Source organism: Oncorhynchus masou, chromosome 33 (assembly GCF_036934945.1).
Source record: "Oncorhynchus masou masou isolate Uvic2021 chromosome 33, UVic_Omas_1.1, whole genome shotgun sequence".
Taxonomy (NCBI): domain Eukaryota; kingdom Metazoa; phylum Chordata; class Actinopteri; order Salmoniformes; family Salmonidae; genus Oncorhynchus; species Oncorhynchus masou.
In genome coordinates this window covers 36,096,166-36,116,012 of record NC_088244.1, presented here as the reverse complement: position 1 = coordinate 36,116,012, position 19,847 = coordinate 36,096,166, and the positions used below count along the sequence as shown (strand labels likewise).

The 19,847-nt window shown below is 43.5% G+C and overlaps 1 protein-coding gene across 3 annotated transcripts in view; it reads right to left on the bottom strand.

The window, feature by feature from the left end:
• LOC135528398 (proto-oncogene tyrosine-protein kinase Src-like) overlaps positions 1–19,847 on the bottom strand; it is a 44,426-nt gene continuing 24,579 nt past the window's right edge. For 2 of the 3 annotated variants that reach the window (XM_064957456.1, XM_064957455.1), the window contains exons 2-11: positions 11,285–11,549; positions 10,849–10,948; positions 7,193–7,291; positions 6,611–6,714; positions 5,172–5,321; positions 4,858–5,013; positions 4,080–4,336; positions 3,775–3,928; positions 3,461–3,592; positions 1–3,224 (exon numbers count right to left, since the gene is read on the bottom strand). In XM_064957456.1, coding sequence (XP_064813528.1) covers positions 3,016–3,224; positions 3,461–3,592; positions 3,775–3,928; positions 4,080–4,336; positions 4,858–5,013; positions 5,172–5,321; positions 6,611–6,714; positions 7,193–7,291; positions 10,849–10,948; positions 11,285–11,540 — 1,617 coding nt within the window. In that variant the 5' untranslated portion in view covers positions 11,541–11,549 and the 3' untranslated portion in view covers positions 1–3,015. The remainder of the gene's footprint in view (positions 3,225–3,460; positions 3,593–3,774; positions 3,929–4,079; positions 4,337–4,857; positions 5,014–5,171; positions 5,322–6,610; positions 6,715–7,192; positions 7,292–10,848; positions 10,949–11,284; positions 11,550–19,847) is intronic. The other variant, XM_064957457.1, reaches the window with a different exon arrangement.

The window sequence follows — 19,847 nt, the reverse complement described above, 5'->3', positions numbered from 1 at the left end:
GACAAATCAAAAGAACCTTTTAATAATATGAATAAATTAGAAACAGGATATATACAAAAAAAATAGTAGCATTGAGGATATTTATGTACAATTGCCCAATGACAGTGGACGTTCAAAATGGCAATTCAGCATCTCAGGCCACTGGGAAGCTCTGTCGTCTCATGCAGGTTGACGTTTATTGTCGTGAGTCTTGTCCTGGAGGCACAACTGAGCGATTTTGCCTTAGATAAGCCAGCTGCAAAGTCAAAATTGTCTATAATGTAAAAATTCATGAAAACACAAATGAGCTTTTTGGTCATAATTGAAGGTTAGGCATACGTGTTGACAGTGTAGTTACGGTTAAGGTTAGGTTTAAAATCAGATTTTATGGCTGTGCCAGCTAGACCACTCTGCAGAGCTGTTTCCAGAACAAGGTTCATGATGAAAAATGCTAACCTGCTCCTCTCATATCTTCAGAATAATTTCCCCATCATTCAATGAAAACAAAACCACTAAATACACTATATATACACAAAAATATGTAGACACCCCTTCAAATGAGTGGATTCAGCTATTTCAGCCACACCCGTTGCTGACGGATGTATAAAATCAAGCACAGAGCCATGCAATCTCTATTGACAAACATTGGCAGTAGAATGGCCTTACTGAAGAGCTCAGTGACTTTCAATGTGGCACCTTTCCAACTAGTCAGTCCCCGGTTGCAACAATCACTACAGAGTTCCAAACTGCCTCTGGAAGCAACGTCAGCACAATAACTGTTCTTTGGGAGCTTCATGAAATGGGTTTACATGGCCGAGCAGCTGCACACCAGCCTAAGATCACCATGCACAATGCCAAGCATCGGCTGGAGGGGTGTAAAGCTCACCGCCATTGGACTCTGGAGGAGTGGAAACAAGTTCTCTGGAGTGATGAATCAAGCTTCACCATCTGGCAGTCCGACAGACGAATTGGGTTAGGCGGATGCCAGGAGAACTATGCCCGAATGCATAATGCTAACTGTAAAGTTTGGTGGAGGAGGAATAATGGTCTGGGGCTGTTTTTCATGGTTCGGGTTAGGCCCCTTAGTTCCAGTGAAGGGAAATCTTAATGCTACAGCATACAATGACATTCTAGACAATTCTGTGCTTCCAACTTTGTGGCAACAATTTGGGGAAGGCTCTTTCCTGTGTCAGCATGACAATGCCCCTGTGCACAAAGTGAGGTCCATACTGAAATGGTTTGTTGAGATCGGTGTGGAAGAACTTGACTGGCCTGCACAGAGCCCTGACCTCAACCGCATCAAACACCATTGGGATGAATTGGACCGCCGACTGTGAGCCAGGTTTAATCACCCAACATCAGTACCCGACCTCACTAATGCTCATGGCTGAATGGAAGCAAATCCCCACAGCAATTTTCCAACATCTAGTGCAAAGCCTTCCCAGAAGAGTAAAGGCTGTCACAGACGCAAGGGGGGGGGGGCCAACTCCATATTGATGCCTATGATTTCGGAATGAGATGTTCGACGAGCAGATGTCCACTTACTTTTGGAAGGTAGACTCAGCGATATGACATAGGTGCAGGAATGAACAGCAGAGTGGATTAATTTGGCAAGGCTCAACTTCGCCTGGCTACCACGCTGTTACAGTGTGAAGCGAACCGCGCAGATACTGGGTGTGACTATGTGAGTGAAGTTTTGCATCTCGCTCATCTCAATATCTGCAGTGCTGCTCATGGCAACGTCATTTCGCTGAGTCTACCTTCAACCAGCGGCTGCACTGATATCACTTCTCAAATAATAGATTGTGAAAGGTCTTAGGGTTACTCCTTTCCTGAAAATAACTAAAAACCATTGCAGAACATTGATGGAGTTTTAATCTGAATGTTTGAACAACCAAAGCCTTAAAATACATGCCTTAGATATTTGATGGAATATGGATGGTATTATTCATATGGATGGTAATTATTCAAAACACATGTTTGGGAATGATTTACAAATAGTGTGTATAATTACAGGGCAACGCTTATTGAACTTTGTAGTAAGAAAAAACAAACAAACTTTAAAACAATGAAGAGAGTAGAAAATAGTAATTTACAGCATTGGCACAAAAACATTGCAGCAGGATTCATGGTCCCCTTCCTGAGAGGAGACTGAGTGATCGTCAGTAGCCTTTTTTAGTCTTCTTCTAGAAACGCTGTGAATATAAAATGAAAAATAACAAACAATTATTCTCCTCTCATCTTCTTTAAGAGTGCCTGGGGAGGGTTATTCCATGCATAGCAATTCTAATTGGTTTCATGGAAGTGTCTGCGTAGTGAAAGTTCCGCCCACCTCGGTCAACTACAAACAGCACCTCAAGCTGCCAAGAATGACCACAATGTAGAGGGGAAACGTTCATCTGAAATAACTGTGGCCTGATTTATAATACCAAATATTCCAGGTTTTAGAACAAATTTGATCAAAAACATAATGCGATATCCTGACAACAGTACCCCTCAGAGTTGCTTCTAGAGCAGTCTGTGGGAATAGATTGGAAGACATACCAGAACAAGAACCCATCCTTAAAACATGGAATCTCATTGTAGAGAGGAACCAATAGGGATATGAGAAATCTGTTATTTCTTTAGCTCTCCAAAGGTGTACCTCTAAAGAGATGGACTGAATTGGTCCATACAGTTGGTTGCTACTCTTGTCCAATGATAAATGAAGGGGCGGGGGGGGGGGGGGTGGGCGTTGGGTGGAGCTACCGCACAATGTCAATAGGAGCACACAGTAACTGACAGGTATGAATGTAGATGAACTCAAAATAAACCAGTAGATTAGTGCTGTCCTTTTCAAAAATCAGAAGGATATCAACAACAATCAAGTAACAAAATAACGATATCGTCACATTGAATAATTATAATATAGGTCAGGTCAGTGTGTGGTCATTGGGAGTTCAGTTCCAGGTGCAACAGAGGTCAGTCTGGCTGTATCCAAAGCACCGTTCCCCTCTCCCCTTCCAACATGAGCCCTATAGTACCTCAGGTTCTCGACTAAAGGTTCTCCCCGGGCTGGTACTGTGGCTCAGTGGAGGTAAAGTAGTCTTCCAGGAAGCCCTGCAGGTACTCAAATGTGGGCCTCTCCTCAGCGTCCTTCCTCCAGCAGGTGAGCATGAGGTCATGGAGGGAGTCAGGGCACTCAGCAGGACAAGGCATCCTGTAACCACGTTCCACCTGGTCCAGCACCTCCCGATTCACCATGCCTGGGGGGGTCGGGGAGAACACAAACATCATTATACAGGGGCCGAATTGCAGGAGAGAAAGATACTGCATTGACCTTCATGGTTTCAAAAAGGTTAACGGCCAACAGTGTCTTCACATAGGTAGACTCGCTTGCTAGCAGAGTGCGTCTTTGGGATGTGCTCACAGTGGTAAGCAACTCTATCAGACAAGGGATCCTTTCACCAAAGCGACATCTTTGCAGATTCACAGTTGCTACCTGGATATGGTACTCTCCCCTTGGTGGCCAGTTCTGTCAGTAAGACCCCGAACGACCAGACGTCTGATTTGATGGTGAAGCGGCCATACAGCGCAGCTTCAGGAGCCGTCCACTTGATGGGGAACTTTGCTCCTGCAAGGGTAGGAGACACACGTTAGACAAGACTCTGTAATTCAAGTTGTGGTGAGAAAACCTGAGAATAAAAACGATGCCAATTGGTCTGGCGGGCCAAAACATTGAGAAGAGGGAGAGGGAAAAAAAACAGAGACAGACAAAAGGAAGAGATGGTAATCAGCCCCCTCTAGTGGTCTTACCCTGCCTGGCAGTGTACTCATTGTCCTCTATGAGACGGGCCAGTCCAAAGTCAGCCACTTTACAAACCAAGTTGTCTCCCACTAGAATGTTGGCAGCCCTGAGGTCTCTGTGGACGTAGTTCATCCTCTCTACATACGCCATTCCTGAGGCAATCTGACGAGAAGACACATGTTTAGGTTTGACTAAAACAGCCAGCGTGTGTGTGTGTGTGTGTGTGTGTGTGTGTGTGTGTGTGTGTGTGTGTGTGTGTGTGTGTGTGTAATACTCGACAGTATTTACACTGACCATCTCTAAACTTGCTTACCTGTGAAGCCATGTCAACCAGCTGAGGAAGGCGGAGCATCTTGCCCATGTCTCCCTTCAGGAAGTCCAACAAGCTTCCTTGTCCCATGTACTCCGTGACAATATAGATAGGTTCTTCAGACACCACGGCGTACAGCTGGACCAGTTTTTCATGTCTCAGCTTCTTCATGACCTGGGCCTCCATAAGGAATGCCTCGGGGGACATGGTACCTGTCTTCAGGGTCTTGACCGCTACCCGCGTTGTCCCGTTCCACGTGCCTACATAAGGGTTGCACAGCTAGTTGTGTTGTTGTGGTAACCATTTCTAGCGTAAGATGATGTTTTCAAAACTGTCAAATAGGTGCCAACTGCCAAGGAATGTGTCGATGCAATGACAAATGCACTCTATAGACATGTTTAGGTCCTCTACATGGCAGTACCCTCTGCTTTGTTTGAGAGGATCAGCTGGTTTAGGGAGTAGGCTGAAGATCAGAATGGATCCCACTGATTAACTGATTCATGAAGTAGCTGATTAAATCACAACATAGCAGAGATAGTATTGTTTTTTAAGATTCCCATTAGCTACGGCACATGCAGCAGCTACTCTTTCTGGGGTCCACATAAAAACGTACAAATTCATGACAAAGTACAGAAAAGTTACATTATATATATATATATATATATATATATATATAAATAAGAGTTATATATATATGGAAAGTCACCAAGAGACAACAAATATACTATTTACACACTATTCATACTCTTATATACAGTTCAATTAGCTCGTAGTGTCTTACCCATCCAGACCTCTCCGAAGCATCCCTGTCCCAGTTTGAGGTCGAGGCATAGAGAGTCCCTGGGGATCTCCCAGGCATCGCGGGCCAGCCCCTGGGTCTGAGGCTTTAGTATGGGACATACCTCCGTCAGACAGTGGCACAGTCCGTCTGCATGCTCTGAGAGGACAGGGAAGAAAACATGGTGAGCTCTAATATCACCTTCTGGTAGTGTGATTTGTTCATCACACATAGTCTCTTCTCAGAGGTATTTGCTCAGAGGTAATTGGTTGAGATGTTTACACTTGTACAGTGTTGGCAATGTGTGTGTGACTCACTGTGGTAGTGTGTGACCAGCTGATGTATGTTGTTAAACTGAGTGCGTGAGGTGATGTAGAAACCTCCACTGTCCAGCTTTCTAATCTTGTAGTGTTTCACATTCAGTCCTTTAGTGTTGTCATAGTCCAGGACTGACAGACAGTAGGCACCTAGGAAGAGGTACATTAGAGACAGGAAATCAGTAAAGAAAGCAAGATAACCTTGGGCAAGAAATATTGTTTAATCCTTTATTCACATTTCCATTAGACGATGCCTTTAGCGACTCCTAGTCTTCCTGGGGAAGGAAGTGTAGTTTGAAAGAAATTGCTTTATTAGTGTAATTTTGTGTTCACAAGTTCCATTCCTTGTGGTCCCACAAAAACAAAACAATACATCCAGTCTGCCACCAGATGGCGGCACCAGCCCAGTGAGCCAGCCTGACGAGTGAACTCAAAGAACCCCTGGGCAATTCCCCCTCCTCCCCTCTCTGTTTAAACTGGGTGATATGCCTCTGGTTGTCGAACGTTGCAGATAGAGATTTCACAAATAGAGCCGACATGATTCCTTATTCTTTGTTATCTAGAGGCATGTTTACATAACATACACAGTGCCCTGCTAAACGTGCCCCTGGCTCCTCAATGACCTACTTCTGTCTTACTCACTCACCCGAGGGCTCCCCACTGCTCCCACTCAGTTCCCGGCAACGCCCCCCACCCGCCCCCTCCCTCCACCTCTTTACCCTCTCTCTTTCTCAGATGAGCTCGGCCCATGGAGAGCGTGTGTGCGCGACACTACTGTGGCTGTGCCCCAGGGGCGTCACATCGAATCCACAAATCAAATTTTATTTGTCACATGCTTGGTAAATAAGAATTTGTTCTTAATTGACTTGCCTAGTTAAATAAAAGGTAAAAAAAATGATTAGGAACACCTTCCTAATATTGAGTTGCATCCCCTCCTTTTGCCCTCAGAACAGCCTCAATTTGTTGGGGCATGAACTCAAGGTGGCCCATGTAGACTCCAATGCTTCCCACAGTTGTGTCAAGTTGGCTGAATGTCCGATGGGTGTTGGGCCATTCTTGATACACACAGGGAACTGTTGAGCGTGAAAAACCCAGCAGCGTTGCAGTTCTTGACACAAACCGGTGCACCCGACGTGTCTTTCTATACCCCCTTCAAAAGGACCTCACATTGTTTGTCGCATATTCGCCCTCTGAATGGCACACACACACAATCCTAGTCTCAATTCTTATTTTACAAATCAGAGGTTAGCTTTCTCTACATAAAAGGGTTGCGAAACAGCCATTTTATAAGAACATGGTTGCACAGCTACACGGCTTGATCCCCAGAAAAGGACAATTCCCACGGGCCAGCATTCCAATGTGGTCTTAATTGTCAGTGGAGATGCTTTGGTGTAATCTGTGAGGTGTTTCCACTGGAGATGCCAGCCTCAGACACTCACCTTTGGTGGTCTCACTCTCTCTCACCAGGAACGTCCCTCTCCTGTTGTCCAAACTCAAGAGGAGCCTCTCCGAGTCGCGACGTGTGATCTTCCCAAAATACCACCTAGGGAAGAGAGGGAAGAGAGCAAGGGGACACAGGGACCAGGTTGAGAGGAAGGGAGAAAGAAAAAAAAAGTGTGGCTGTGTGTGTGAGAGAGAGAGAGAGCGCACGCGATATAACTGCCTTCTGTGCATGCCCCAATCAAAGAAGTATTGCATTCTGATTACTGCCCCTTACCTGGAAGCCATAGGCAATCTGAGATGACTGGTAGGATAAAGGTAAGAAATGGAATCATTACACAGGTTAGTTTGTGTGTGTTATTATCCACGTGTGTGTCTGTGCATGTCAGCTTGTGGAGTGTGTATGTCTTCAAGGTGCATAGAGAGATACTGTAGATGGAGCTCCTTTTGAATTCCATCAGTTTTATTTTCAACTCCTGATTAAAATTAAATACAGGAGAGAAAAGAAACGGTGGGACGGATAAATAGAGGATGAGAGAGAGAGAGAGAGAGAGAGAGAGAGAAGGGAGGGAGGGATTTACTCTTCTGCCTGGATGGAGTCGGAAGGAGCCACATAATTGCTGGGGATGTAACCACTTTCTCCAGTGGTCAGAGAGCGAGCCAGCCACCAGTCCCCTTCTCTGCGGAGACAAGAACGGAACGGTTTCACAGATGGTCTCCTTTGCAAGTCTGTGATTCCAGTTTACGTGGGGTGATTTGGATTCTACTTCATATGGTGGGATACTTAAGACAGGACTCTTGAGTGAAGGAAACCCTTTGCACACAATACATTCACATTGGGAGGCAAATATTGAATATAGTCTTCACAGAGGCTCTTCTTCACATGGAGCTTTCTATTTCGCATAGACAGGGACTACGGTGAAACAGTAACACACGCTCATACAGGGTCGACTCAACGGGAGGAAATGATTTACAATATCCGTAGACTACAGGGCGGTTTCGTGAAGACAGATTAAAACTCCCGGACTAAGAGGATGCGTCAATGAAGATTCTCCATTAAACTCCAATAGATTCTCTAGGATTAGGCTTAATCTGTGTCCAGGAAATCAACCCTACAACTACTAGGAATATTAAAGGAATTGATGCAGGGTGGATTCAAACACAAACGTGTACTATGACACAATTAACCAAATGCCGGGAAGTTATCATGTGAACCAGCAACTATGATGTATTAGTGACATGAACACACACACACACAAAATACAAGAGAAGCTTCACTGACCTGCTGTTCAACTTTCTCCTACATACAATTACAAAAAGGTACAGAGAAATAGTTTGGGGAGATGGAGAGAGAGAATAGATGCGAAGGGGGTGGATGGGGTTTAAAATAAAAAAAAGAGACAGAAAGCGTGTTAGCGAAGCAGATTTGTAGCTAGAGATCCAGTATACAGAACCATTACAACAGGTATCCGCCACCCCAACACTACAGCAGAACCTAGCTCCCTTTGCAAAGACATACAGTGCAGCCATTAAACCAGAAGTCTGTCGAAAGATCATACTGTATGTACATGGAAACAAGGTTATTGACTGATTGCATAGAAAGAAGAGACATTCAGCAGCATACCTAAAACAGAGGATAGATAATATAATAGGTGCAGACCTAATATTAACACCAAGAAAGCTTCAGAACATTATAGCAAGTGCATGGTGCAGAAATAAAGCTGAGAACGGGTTGGCTTATAACACAGGAAATAGTGAAACATTATCTTGTGGTTATCATATCTCGGTGAGTTCACAGAGTTGACGTATTTGACCTGGTAACCCTAAGGGAATAGCTGTAGCAGCTTCGGGGGAAGATGCACTAATCACAATAATCCACTATAGTTCCATTGTCCTCAGCTCAGGCCTTCTAGGTCAACACTTTGTTATAGCTAGAGTATTGGGGACTCGGCTCACTAGAATAATATGGTCCACTGCACTTCTATTGATTAGAGAAAGACTCAAATTTGTAAAAGCAGCACAGACTGACATTATTAGAATGAATGGTCATTTGTCACTTTAACATATACGTTTAAATGACAGTTATTTCGCAGACAATTATCGAGCAAGACTTCAACTAAGGTAGAGGCAGCAGGAAGGGGCTAGTCGCAGCAGGAAGTAGTAGCAGCAGGAAGGGGCTAGTAACAAACGGGAAGGGGGTAGAAACATATCAGCCTCCAAGTGGACGCACCAGTGAGATGAACAGCTGTACTTTTGTGAATGAGCAGGAGAAAATAGGAAATCTACGACAAAAACGTGTCAGCTCACACAAAACAGATACTGGTAAAGGGAGACTGTTTCTATGGTTACGGGCTTTACAAAGGGCGGGTGACTGACACAGGGTTTGGGGGCAGGCAAAACAGCCAGCCAGCGCAGCAAGAGACCAGACATGCAGACTACGGTGTGTGTGTGTGTGTGTGTGTGTGTGTGTGAGTGAGAGAGAATGGGGGGGGGGGGCATGTGCGTCTATCCCTGGGGATATGTCCCCATCCTCATCTTATGCTAATATGTTTATTCTATTCTACTGGGCCATTTAGTTTATGTTCGTATTCTTATATTTTGTTTATTCTTATTGTTGCATTGTTTAGAAGGAAGCTGCAAGTAAATATTTTGTTGGACGATGTACAGTTGAAGTCAGAAGTTTTTCACAATTCCTGACATTTAATCCTAGTAAAAATTACCTGGCTTAGGTTAGTTAGGATCACCACTTTATTTTAAGGAATGTGAAATGTCAGAATAATAGTAGAGTGAATGATTTATTTCAGCTTTATTTCTTTTCATCACATTCACAGTGGGTCAGAAGTTTACATGCTACCAAATACTAATTGAGTGCATTGCCTTTAAATTGGGTCAAACATTTCAGATAACCATCCACAAGCTTCCCACAATAAGTAGGGTGAATTTTGGCCCATTCCTCCTGACAGAGCTGTTGTAACTGAGTCAGGTTTGTAGGCTAGGGCTTTGTGATGGCCACTCCAATACCTTGGCTTTGTTGTCCTTAAGCCATTTTGCCACAACTTTGGAAGTATGCTGGGGTCAATGTCCATTTGGAAGACCCATTGGCGAACAAGCCTTAACTTCCTGTCTGATGTCTTGAGATGTTGCTTCAATATATCCACATCATTTTCCTCCTCATGATGCCATCTATTTTGTGAAGTGCACCAGTCCCTCCTGCAACAACGCACCCACACAACATGATGCTGCCACCCCCGTGCTTCATGGTTGGGATGGTGTTCTTCGGCTAGCAAGTCTCTCCCTTTTTCCGATGGTCATTATGGACAAACAGTTCTATTTTTGTTTCATCAGACCAGAGGACATTTTCCCCAAAAGTATGTGCAAGTTGCAAACCGTAGTCTGTTTTTTTTATGGCGGTTTTAGAGCAGTGGCTTCTTCCTTGCTGAGCGGCCTTTCAGGTTATGCCGATATAGGACTCGTTTTTACTGTGGATATAGATACTTTTGTACCCATTTCATCCAGCATCCTTTGCTGTTGTTCTGGGATCGATTTGCACTTTTCGCACCAAAGTGCGTTCATCTCTAGGAGACAGAACGCGTCTCCTTCCTGAGCGGTAATGACGGCTGCGTGGTCCCATGGTGTTTATACTTTTGTTTGTACTATTGTTTGTACAGATGAACATGGTACCTTCAGGCGTTTGGAAACTGCTCCCAAGGATGAACCAGACTTGCAGAGGTCTATAATTTTTTGGCTGATTTCTTTTGATTTTCCAATGATGTCAAGCAAAGAGGCACTGAGTTTGAAGGTAGGCCTTAAAATACATCCACAGGTACACCTCCATTTGACTCAAACAATGTCAATGAGCCTATCAGAAGCTTATAAAGCCAAGACATAATTTTCTGGAATTTTCCAAGCTGTTTAAAGGCACCGTCAACTTAGTGTATGTAAACGTCTGACCCACTGGAATTGGGATACAGTGAATTATAAGTGAAATAATCTTGTCTGTAAACAATTGTTGGAAAAATGACTCGTGTCATGCACAAAGAAGTCCTAACCGACTTGCCAAAACTATAGTTTGTTAACAAGAAATTTGTGGAGTGGTTGAAAAAACGAGTTTTAATGACTTCAACCTAAGTATATGTAAACTTCCGACTTCGACTGTATATCATGCGTTTCCCGTACATATGACTAATAAAACGTGAAACTTGAAAGACTCATCCCAGTGTGTGTGGAGTTGCCTCACATGTTGTTCACTATTTGTAGCCGTTCCCCCTTCCTGAAAGACAGATCGGAGGCAGTGCGAGACTCGTAGTCATACAGCGCCATGAACGTCGTCACACCTCCTGTGGGGGAGAGAGGCAGACAGACACTCATACCTCAGAGGATGGGTCATCAAATATTAAGTGATATTGCAATACCATTTTTTAAAAATACAGTACTATTCATATATGCAGAGTAAACTGTGTAGCTTTTCCATAAAGGGTATCAAACATACATTGTACTGAATAAGATTTGCATGCACTACAGTAGTCAGTAGCATCAAATAAGTAGCATTCAATGCACCTCTGCCTGTTTTAGACAATCTTACCTTTAGTGAAATTAATCACTATAGTGATTTAATACATTTATTTATATTCCATTCTAGGTATTAGTGGGGTATCTGGGCCCTACAGTCTTACCTGCAAGTGTCCCTCTGTTAGGAGACGTGACACTATTGGCGGACTCCACTCCCCCAAACAGTGCCAGCTCCGGGGTATTGATCAACGGCTGAGTGGACCGGCGTGTTCCACCCACTGCTGGACTCAGATTGGGCGTGAGGGTGTGCTGGGCGGGGCTGATGTTGTAGCTGCCACCCCCTCCTCCTAAACTGATGTTACCATCAAGACTCCGTGTTCGAAGGCCTGCGTCTTTGGGCTTGCTCTTGGTTCCCCCCATGGCCTAAGCCTGTAAGACAGACAGAGAGACTTATGAGCTTTTGCACTTTAAGCAAAGACAATAAAATGCTGGGAGTTTGAGCTGTTTAATTAATCCAATAATATATTGCACAGTTCAGACTTCTCCTTTCTACATGATGGTATAGGCTTAGAATAGATAGAATAATCTTCAGCCAAACACCATTCGATACCTATATACTGTATATTTATTTTGTTTGGTCAATAGGCTGTTGGTCGACCGAGATATTTTTAGTCGAGCAGTAGGAAATATATATAGCACAAGACATATCATATTTCACGCCTGTCTGCGTGGATTGATCCATTGGAGGTTGCAGGGTTGGCACACCAGTAGTACATTTACCATTAACTTCTTGGTGACAGGGGGGCAGTATTGAGTAGCTTGGATGAATAGCGTGCCCAGAGTAAACTGCCTGCTACTCTGTCCCAGATGCTAATATATGCATATTATTATTAGATTTGGATAGAAAGGCGCGGTCACGAGAGAGTTAGCTCTAGTTCCATTGCTTTTCTACAGACATAGGAATTCTCCGGTTGGAACATTATTGAACATTTATGATAAAAACATCCTAAAGATTGATTCTATACTTAGTTTGACAAGTTTCTACGGGCTGTAATATAACGTATTGAACTTTTCGTCCGACGTTAAGGCTGGACCTGAACGCGCGTTTGGATTTGTTTACCAAACGCGCTAACAAAAGAAGCTATTTGGACATAAATTATGGACATTATCGAACAAATCAAACATTCATCGTGGAACTGGGATTCCTGGGAGTGCATTCTGATGAAGATCATCAAAGGTAAGTGAATATTTATAATGCTATTTCTGACTAATGTTGACTACACAATATGGCAGATATCTTTTTGGCTGCTTTGTTGTCTGAACGCTGTACTCAGATTATTGCATCGTTTGCTTTTTCCGTAAAGTAAAAAAAAAAAATCTGACACAGCGGTTGCATTAAGGAGATGTATATCTCTAATTCCATGTATAACACTTGTATTTTCATCAACATTTATAATGAGTATTCCTGTCAATAGATGTGGCTCTCTGCACAAATCCCAGCATGTTTTAGAACTACTGAACGTAACACGTAATGGAAAATGAGATGTTTTGATATAAATATGCACTTTATCAAACAAAACATACATGCATTGTGTAACATGAAGTCCTATGAGTGTCATCTGATGAAGATCAAAGGTTAGTGATTAATTTGATCTCTATTTGTGCTTTTTGTGACTCCTCTCTTTGGCTAGAAAAGTGTTTTTCTGTGAGTTGTTGGTGACCTAACATAATCGTTTGGGCTGTAAGGCATCATTTTTGAAACGAGACACTGTGGGCTGGATTAATGAAAATGTTATCTTTAAAATGGTGTAAAATACTTGTATGCTTGAGGCATTTTAATTATGAGATTTTTGTTGTTTTTAATTTGGCGCCCTGCACTTTCACTGGCTGTTGGCGAGGTGGGACGCTACCGTCCCACATATCCCAGAGAGGTTAATTCCCATAAATCCTTATTTTATATTTAAAAATAACTAAAATAATATCCCCTTTTCGTGGTATCCAATTGGTAGTTACAGTCTTGTCTCATCGCTACAACCCCACAGTACGGACTCGGGAGAGTCAAAGGCTGAGAGCCGTGCGTCCTCCGAAACACAACCCAACCAAGCCGCACTCCTTCTTGACACAATTCCCACTTAACCCGGAAGCACCAATGTGTCAGAGGAAACACCGGACACCTGGCAACCGTGTCAGCGTGCACTGCGCCCGGCCCGCAACAGGAGTTGTAAGTGCGTGATGGGACAAGGACATCCCTGCCGGCAAACCCTCTGCTTACCCGGATGACGCTGGGCCAATTGTGTGCCGCCCCATGGGTCTCCCAGTCGCAGCCGGCTTCGACAGAGCCTGGACTCGAACCCAGAATCTCTAGTGCCGAATCTCTAGTAGCACAGCGAGCATTGTGATCCAGTGCCTTAGACCACTGCCCCACATGGGAGGCCAATTCCAATCATTTCTAATCTACAACGCTTGTTTGGTTACAGAAATGTATGTTAATGTATTCAATATAAACTCAGCAAAAAAAGAAACGTCCTCACTGTCAACTGCGTTTATTTTCAGCAAACTTAACATCTGTAAATATTTGTATGAACATAACGAGATTCAACAACAGACATGAACTGAACAAGTTCCAAAGATATGTGACTAACAGAATAGTGGGGGGGGGGGATAAAAATCAAAAGTAACAGTCAATGCAGCTGGTGGCCACACCAGTACTACAGTGCATCTAAGTACTACAGTGCATCTCCTCCTCATGGACTGCACCAGATTTGCCAGTTCTTGCTGTGAGTTGTTACCACACTCTTCCACCAAGGCACCTGCAAGTTCCCTGACATTTCTGGGGTGAATGGCCCTAGCCCTCAACCTCCGTTTCAACAGGTCCCAAACGTGCTCAATGGGATTGAGATCTATGCTCTTCACTGGCCATGGCAGAACACTGACATTCCTGTCTTCACGCACAGAACGAGCAGTATGGCTGGTGGCATTGTCATGCTGCAGGATGAACCTGCAGGAAGAGTACCACATGAGGGAGGAAAATGTCTTCCCTGTATAACGAGTTGAGAATGCCTGCAATGACAACAAGCTCAGTCTGATGATGCTGTGACACACCGTCCCAGACCATGACGGACCCTCCACCTCCAAACTCGATCCCGCTCCAGAGTACAGGCCTCATAGTAACGCTCATTCCTTCGACGATAAACGCGAATCCGACCATCACCCCCGGTGAGACAAAACCGTGACTCGTCAGTGAAGAGCACTTTTTGCCAGTCCTGTTTGGTTCAGCAATGATGGGTTTGTGCCCATAGGCGACGTTGTTGCTGTTGATGTCTGGTGAGCACCTGCCTTACAACAGGCTTACAAGCCCTCAGTCTAGCCTCTCTCAGCCTATTGCGGACAGTCTGAGCACTGACGGAGGGATTGTGCGTTTCTGGTGTAACTCGGGCAGTTGTTGCCATCCTGTACCGGTCCCACAGGTGTGATGTCTGGATGTACCGATCCTGTGCAGGTGTTGTTACACTTGCGAGGATGGTCAGCTGTCCATCCTGTCTTCCTGTAGTGCTGTCTAAGGCATCTCACAGTACAAACATTTAAATGTATTACCCTGGCCACATCTGCAGTCCTCATGCCTCCTTGCAGCATGCCTAAGGCACGTTCACGCAGATCAGCAGGGACCCTGGGGATCTTTGTTTTGGTGTTTTTCAGAGTCAGTAGAAAGGCCTCTTTCGGAGGTCGGAGCTCCGTGGCCCAAACCTATCCCCGATAGGGGAGAGAGCTGAGGCCCCTCAGTTTTTATAACTGTAACCTTAATTGCCTACCGTGTGTAAGCTGTTAGTGTCTCAATGCCCGTTCCAAAGGTGCATGTTTATTAATTGTTTATGGTTCATTGAACAAGCATGGGAAACAGTGTTTAAACCCTATACAAAGAAGATCTGTGAAGTTATTCCGATTTTTACGAATTATCTTTGAAAGACAGGGTCCTGAAAAAGGGATGTTTCTTTTTTTGCTGAGATTATTATTACTACTACTACTACAGTCTTTCCATTATCATTGGAGGAGTGGAGGAGCACACAACCTAGGCTACACTGGTGAGAAAACGTTTTGTGTTTATTTCATTCCATTTATGAGTTGTCAATTACTCACTGTCTTTTGTTCGGAGCGCTCCAGACTTGTCTAACTGGCCTGTGTGCAGGTGCAGGCCTATAAATGTGCCAATTTGGGGATCTGATACCATTTCTGATTGTCTTAACTCTCCATCACTGTGGCGCTTCTCAAATTTGCTTTTGCTTCGCCTCAAACGGCAAGTGAACGAAGTCTGTTTTTACATCCATTGAGAATGACAATAGTTCCTCAACGTAGCCTATTGTAAAAACTTTTCCAGCTCTCTCGCCTTCGATTAGCACTCGGCATGACAGGGGAAACAAATGTGATGCGCTGATCTGGTGGAAACATCATAAAAATAGGCCGACCTGATTACTTCTTATCCCTTGAACAGAATAGCCTGTGTCTGTTTGGAGTGCATTGGTGTGGGAAACCCTGGAGGACCCAGAATATTCCATACAATGTTCGCTAGCACGAGCTTCAAGCCGGACCAAGTTAATACTATAGATTATACAATGTTTCAAGTTCCTTGTTGGCTTTATGTTTATTTTTACATATTGGCAGTGGCAATATGAGTTTTAAATTTGTATAATTTTTATTTAGAATTTCTTAAACCACATTGAGATATTTTTCATTATCAATTCAATTAAAAACTGTTCCACAAAAATGTGTATATGATAATCATAACTAGCACTCAGATCAGTAGAAATGGTAGGATAACTTGGCACTCCAAATGGAAAACGTTTGCGACCGCTGGTGTAGCCTATTATCGGCAACTTCAGGAGCATAACAGTAGAATCTGCTAAGACCAGCAGCAGCGGGTGGAGGAGGCTCAGGAACAGGTTCTCTTTCTTCTAGTTAGGCTATATTTATCTCTGGCTCCCTCTTTAGTCATTTGTATGTCTTCGTTTTTAATTGCAATGCTTAAAGCGTCAGACAAGCTCAGTAGCCGACATAGGGAGTGTCTATAGATGGAAAAATACACATTTAAAAAAAGTTTGACCTATCGTTTGGTCAAAAGAACAGAAGACTCAACAATTTGTTTTTTTTGTCAGGGACAACCCTAATATTTATATTCTGGACTCTGACATTGCTCGTTCTGATGTTTCTTAATTTCTTTCTTTTACATTTTTGGTTAATGTGTGTATTGCTAGGCATTACTGCACTCACAGTGCAACATCTGCAAATCTGTGTTCGTGACCAATAAACTTTGATTAAAAAAAATTATATTTGAACACTCACCTCGCTGACCCCAGGCTGCTTAAGAGGGCAGGGCCAAGAGCAGAAACCAGAGATACATGGGAAGCCATACAGTTGCTATATCCTAACCCACAGAAGTACAGTCATGTGCAGCAATAATATATGCTTAACCAATGCTTCCCTAAGGATGGGCTTGCAGCTGCCACTCCTCAGCCACCAGACAGGAAGCCACAGCTGTAAGACCCCTCATCCTAGCTTTCACCCACACCCACCCACAACATACCAAACAGAGGCTTCTCCACCCCAAGAGAGATGATTGAATATGAAATGTATGAAATACAGAAAAGACAGAATGGGAAAGATCATGTTAAGAGAGCAAGAAATCAGCAACTAAAGTGTATGGACATGGATCATTTTTCGCTCCGCCATCATGGCTTTGTGCCACTGTATGGCCTCCAGTGTTCAAATGGCAGAGCACGTTGCTCTCCGCCATCATGGTTTTTGCAGTGGCACTACAACACTAGTCAATGGCACAGGGCAGAGGACATAGCCACAGTCCTCAGTTTACACCGAAAATGATCATTGCCTACAATACCGATCACTTATCGCGGGCCTTTTGCTGACATCGTTCATAACGATAATAGCCCATACTAGGGAAATGTGAAGTTTGAAATTAAATACGTTTGCTAATATGGGTGATTGTTAAATGGGACAATGATGTCTATAACCGTCAAAACTAGGAGCAGTTTAAAGGATCATTTAAAAAAAAGATGTGGTGTTCTAAACGTATATTTTTATTTATGATTATCGCATCAATTCAGGCAATTAACTGCGATATGGATTTTTACCCATGTAGCCAAGCTCTAGTTTCCACACAATGATATTAATGAGTCAGGATCAATAGACTCACTACCAGTCAGAGCAAAGGGTTGGCTGTACGGTATCCAACCTAACCTCTCATTCACATCCCCCTACCACCCGGTGAATAGTGTGACCTGCTGCCGTGCCATCGCTCGAGCTCATTTGCTCCAAATGAATGCTGTGAACATGTTGCCCAAGGCGACTCAGCCCATCCGGCCATAAGGCTTACAAATGGGCTCGGACACATAATTGGATAGAGTTCAATTGAGCATAAATATTGACATGTTGCTGTATCAGTCTGTGTAATCACACGGTCAGCCTGTATAAATCGCATGTACTGTAGCAGCTTTAAACAAAGCGGGTCTCTCTTTTTATCTCAAGAAGAATAGCCTGGATAAAAGGAGGTTAAATCAAAGAAAAAAGAAAAACCAAGAGCTGCAATTCCACCAGAGGTTTTGTCCAGAGTATAACAATGACCTATGAGGAGAGTTTACACTTTAACGTGCAATTAAGGCACTAAGATCTCTTAAAGACTCTTGCCTCTTTACTCCGAAGCTCCCGGCGTTCTTCGGAAGAGGCTCCAGCTATAAACACATGATGCATCTCAGTTTAATCACAGTTTAGTGCATGTAATCATTACACTAGATCCAGGATCATTTAGGCACTCAGCCTCCACTACTATTATGGATGGATACACACTAACCTATGTATTTATTTGGACAGCGAAGCTTAAACTTGTCATTTGTCTCTAAACTTCCAGCATTTTGGATTTGATATCAAATGTTTTCATATGAGGCGACAGCACAGAATGTCACCTTTCATTTGAGGTCATGTACATATCTGTTTTACTGTTTAGAAATTAAAGCACTACGCATCTAGTCCCCCCCATTTGAAGGTGTCAAGTATTTGGACAAATTTCCTTGATGTATAACATTGTCAAAAGTTTAGTATTTGGTCCCATATTCTTAGCACGCAATGACTACATCGAGCTTGTGACTCTACAAACTTGTTGGATACATTTGCAGTTCATTTTGGTTGTGTTTCAGATTATTTTGTGCCCAGTAGAAATGAATGGTAAATAATGTAGTGTGTCATTATGGAGTTACTTTTACTGTAAATATAATATATTTCTGAACACTTCTACATTAATGTGGATGCTACCAGGATTACGGATAATCCTGAATGAATCATGAATAATGAGTGAGAAAGTTAGATGCATAAATATCATTCCCCCAAAATTGCTAACCTCCCTGTTATTGTTAAGGGTGAGAGGTTGAGAGGTTAGCACGTTTTGGGGGCATGATCTTTGTGCATCTGTAAAATGTTGTTATTGTCTATAACTGTTCTGTACTTTGTCATGTACTTTGTGTTTTATGTGGACCTCAGGAAGAGTAGCTGCTGCATGTTCAGTAGCTAATTTGGGATTCTAATAAACTAAACCAAAACTCCAAAGTAACTGAACCAAAACTCCAAAGTAACTAAACCAAAACTCCAAAGTAACTAAACCAAACTCCAAAGTAAGATCCAAAGGATTCAGCTACTTTCTATCCCGTTGATCTAATTATGGAGTCGGTCATTGTGTGGTAGTGGAGTCATTCATCAGGCTGCCATGTGTCTGTCTATAATCCTGCTAAACTAAACCAAGGTAGCAAGGCTATGGTGACAGACAGCTTCTCAGAGGCTTGCAATGTACTGATGATACGCTGGAAAAATGTATGACACACAAAGAAAAAACACCCTTCTTTCACCAGGGGGAACATTCTGAGACCTATCCATGCTTCTCATCTGTCAGAGGAGAGACATGCACACACATGCTTGGCAGGCAGCCAGGAGATTGGAGACGGAGGCCCCATAGCCTCTTGCTGCTTATCAAACAGCTGAGGAGATTCCTATGGATCCGATGTAGACTAGGACACAGCAGCAGCCAGTCTATCCTGCCAGCCTCCATCTTTCTCACTCACACACACACACACACACACACTTTTCATGAGGAAGAAAAGCTGAACCAGGGGGGCTCATTACATTTCTAGCCCAGCCGGCATCAGGGTGTGTGAGGGGGCTGGTTGTTGGAAGGAAAGGGGGGCTGGTGGGGAGCGAGAGGGGGCAATAGGGATAGAGGAAGTCGATATGTCCCCCAAGGGTATGTCTGTACAACAGGGTAGTTTTACTGTACAGTTGCTAACAGTGTGGCCAGGTTAGAGCGCAGTCAGTGCACACACTCGAGCAGACACAAAGAGGACGGGTAGCACAGCAAGCCAGTCTTTGTGTCTTTTGTGTGTCTCATCCACTGCATATTAAATATCCTCACTGTAAATCAGCCTATTCTCCAGAGTTTTATGTTTGTCTAATGTATTTAATAAAGTATATTGTCTATTCTGTATGGTGACAATGTTGACTGTCTATTCTGTCTGTACATTGTCTATTGCTGGCAGCACCTATTCTGGGCATGTGTAAATGTAGGCTACTTGGCGAATAAAGTGATTCTGATTGTGGTTGAATGGTTAATACGCCTTTTCAGACACTTCCTCTACCATCTCACTGTCTCCATCAAATGACCAGTCACATTTCACACAA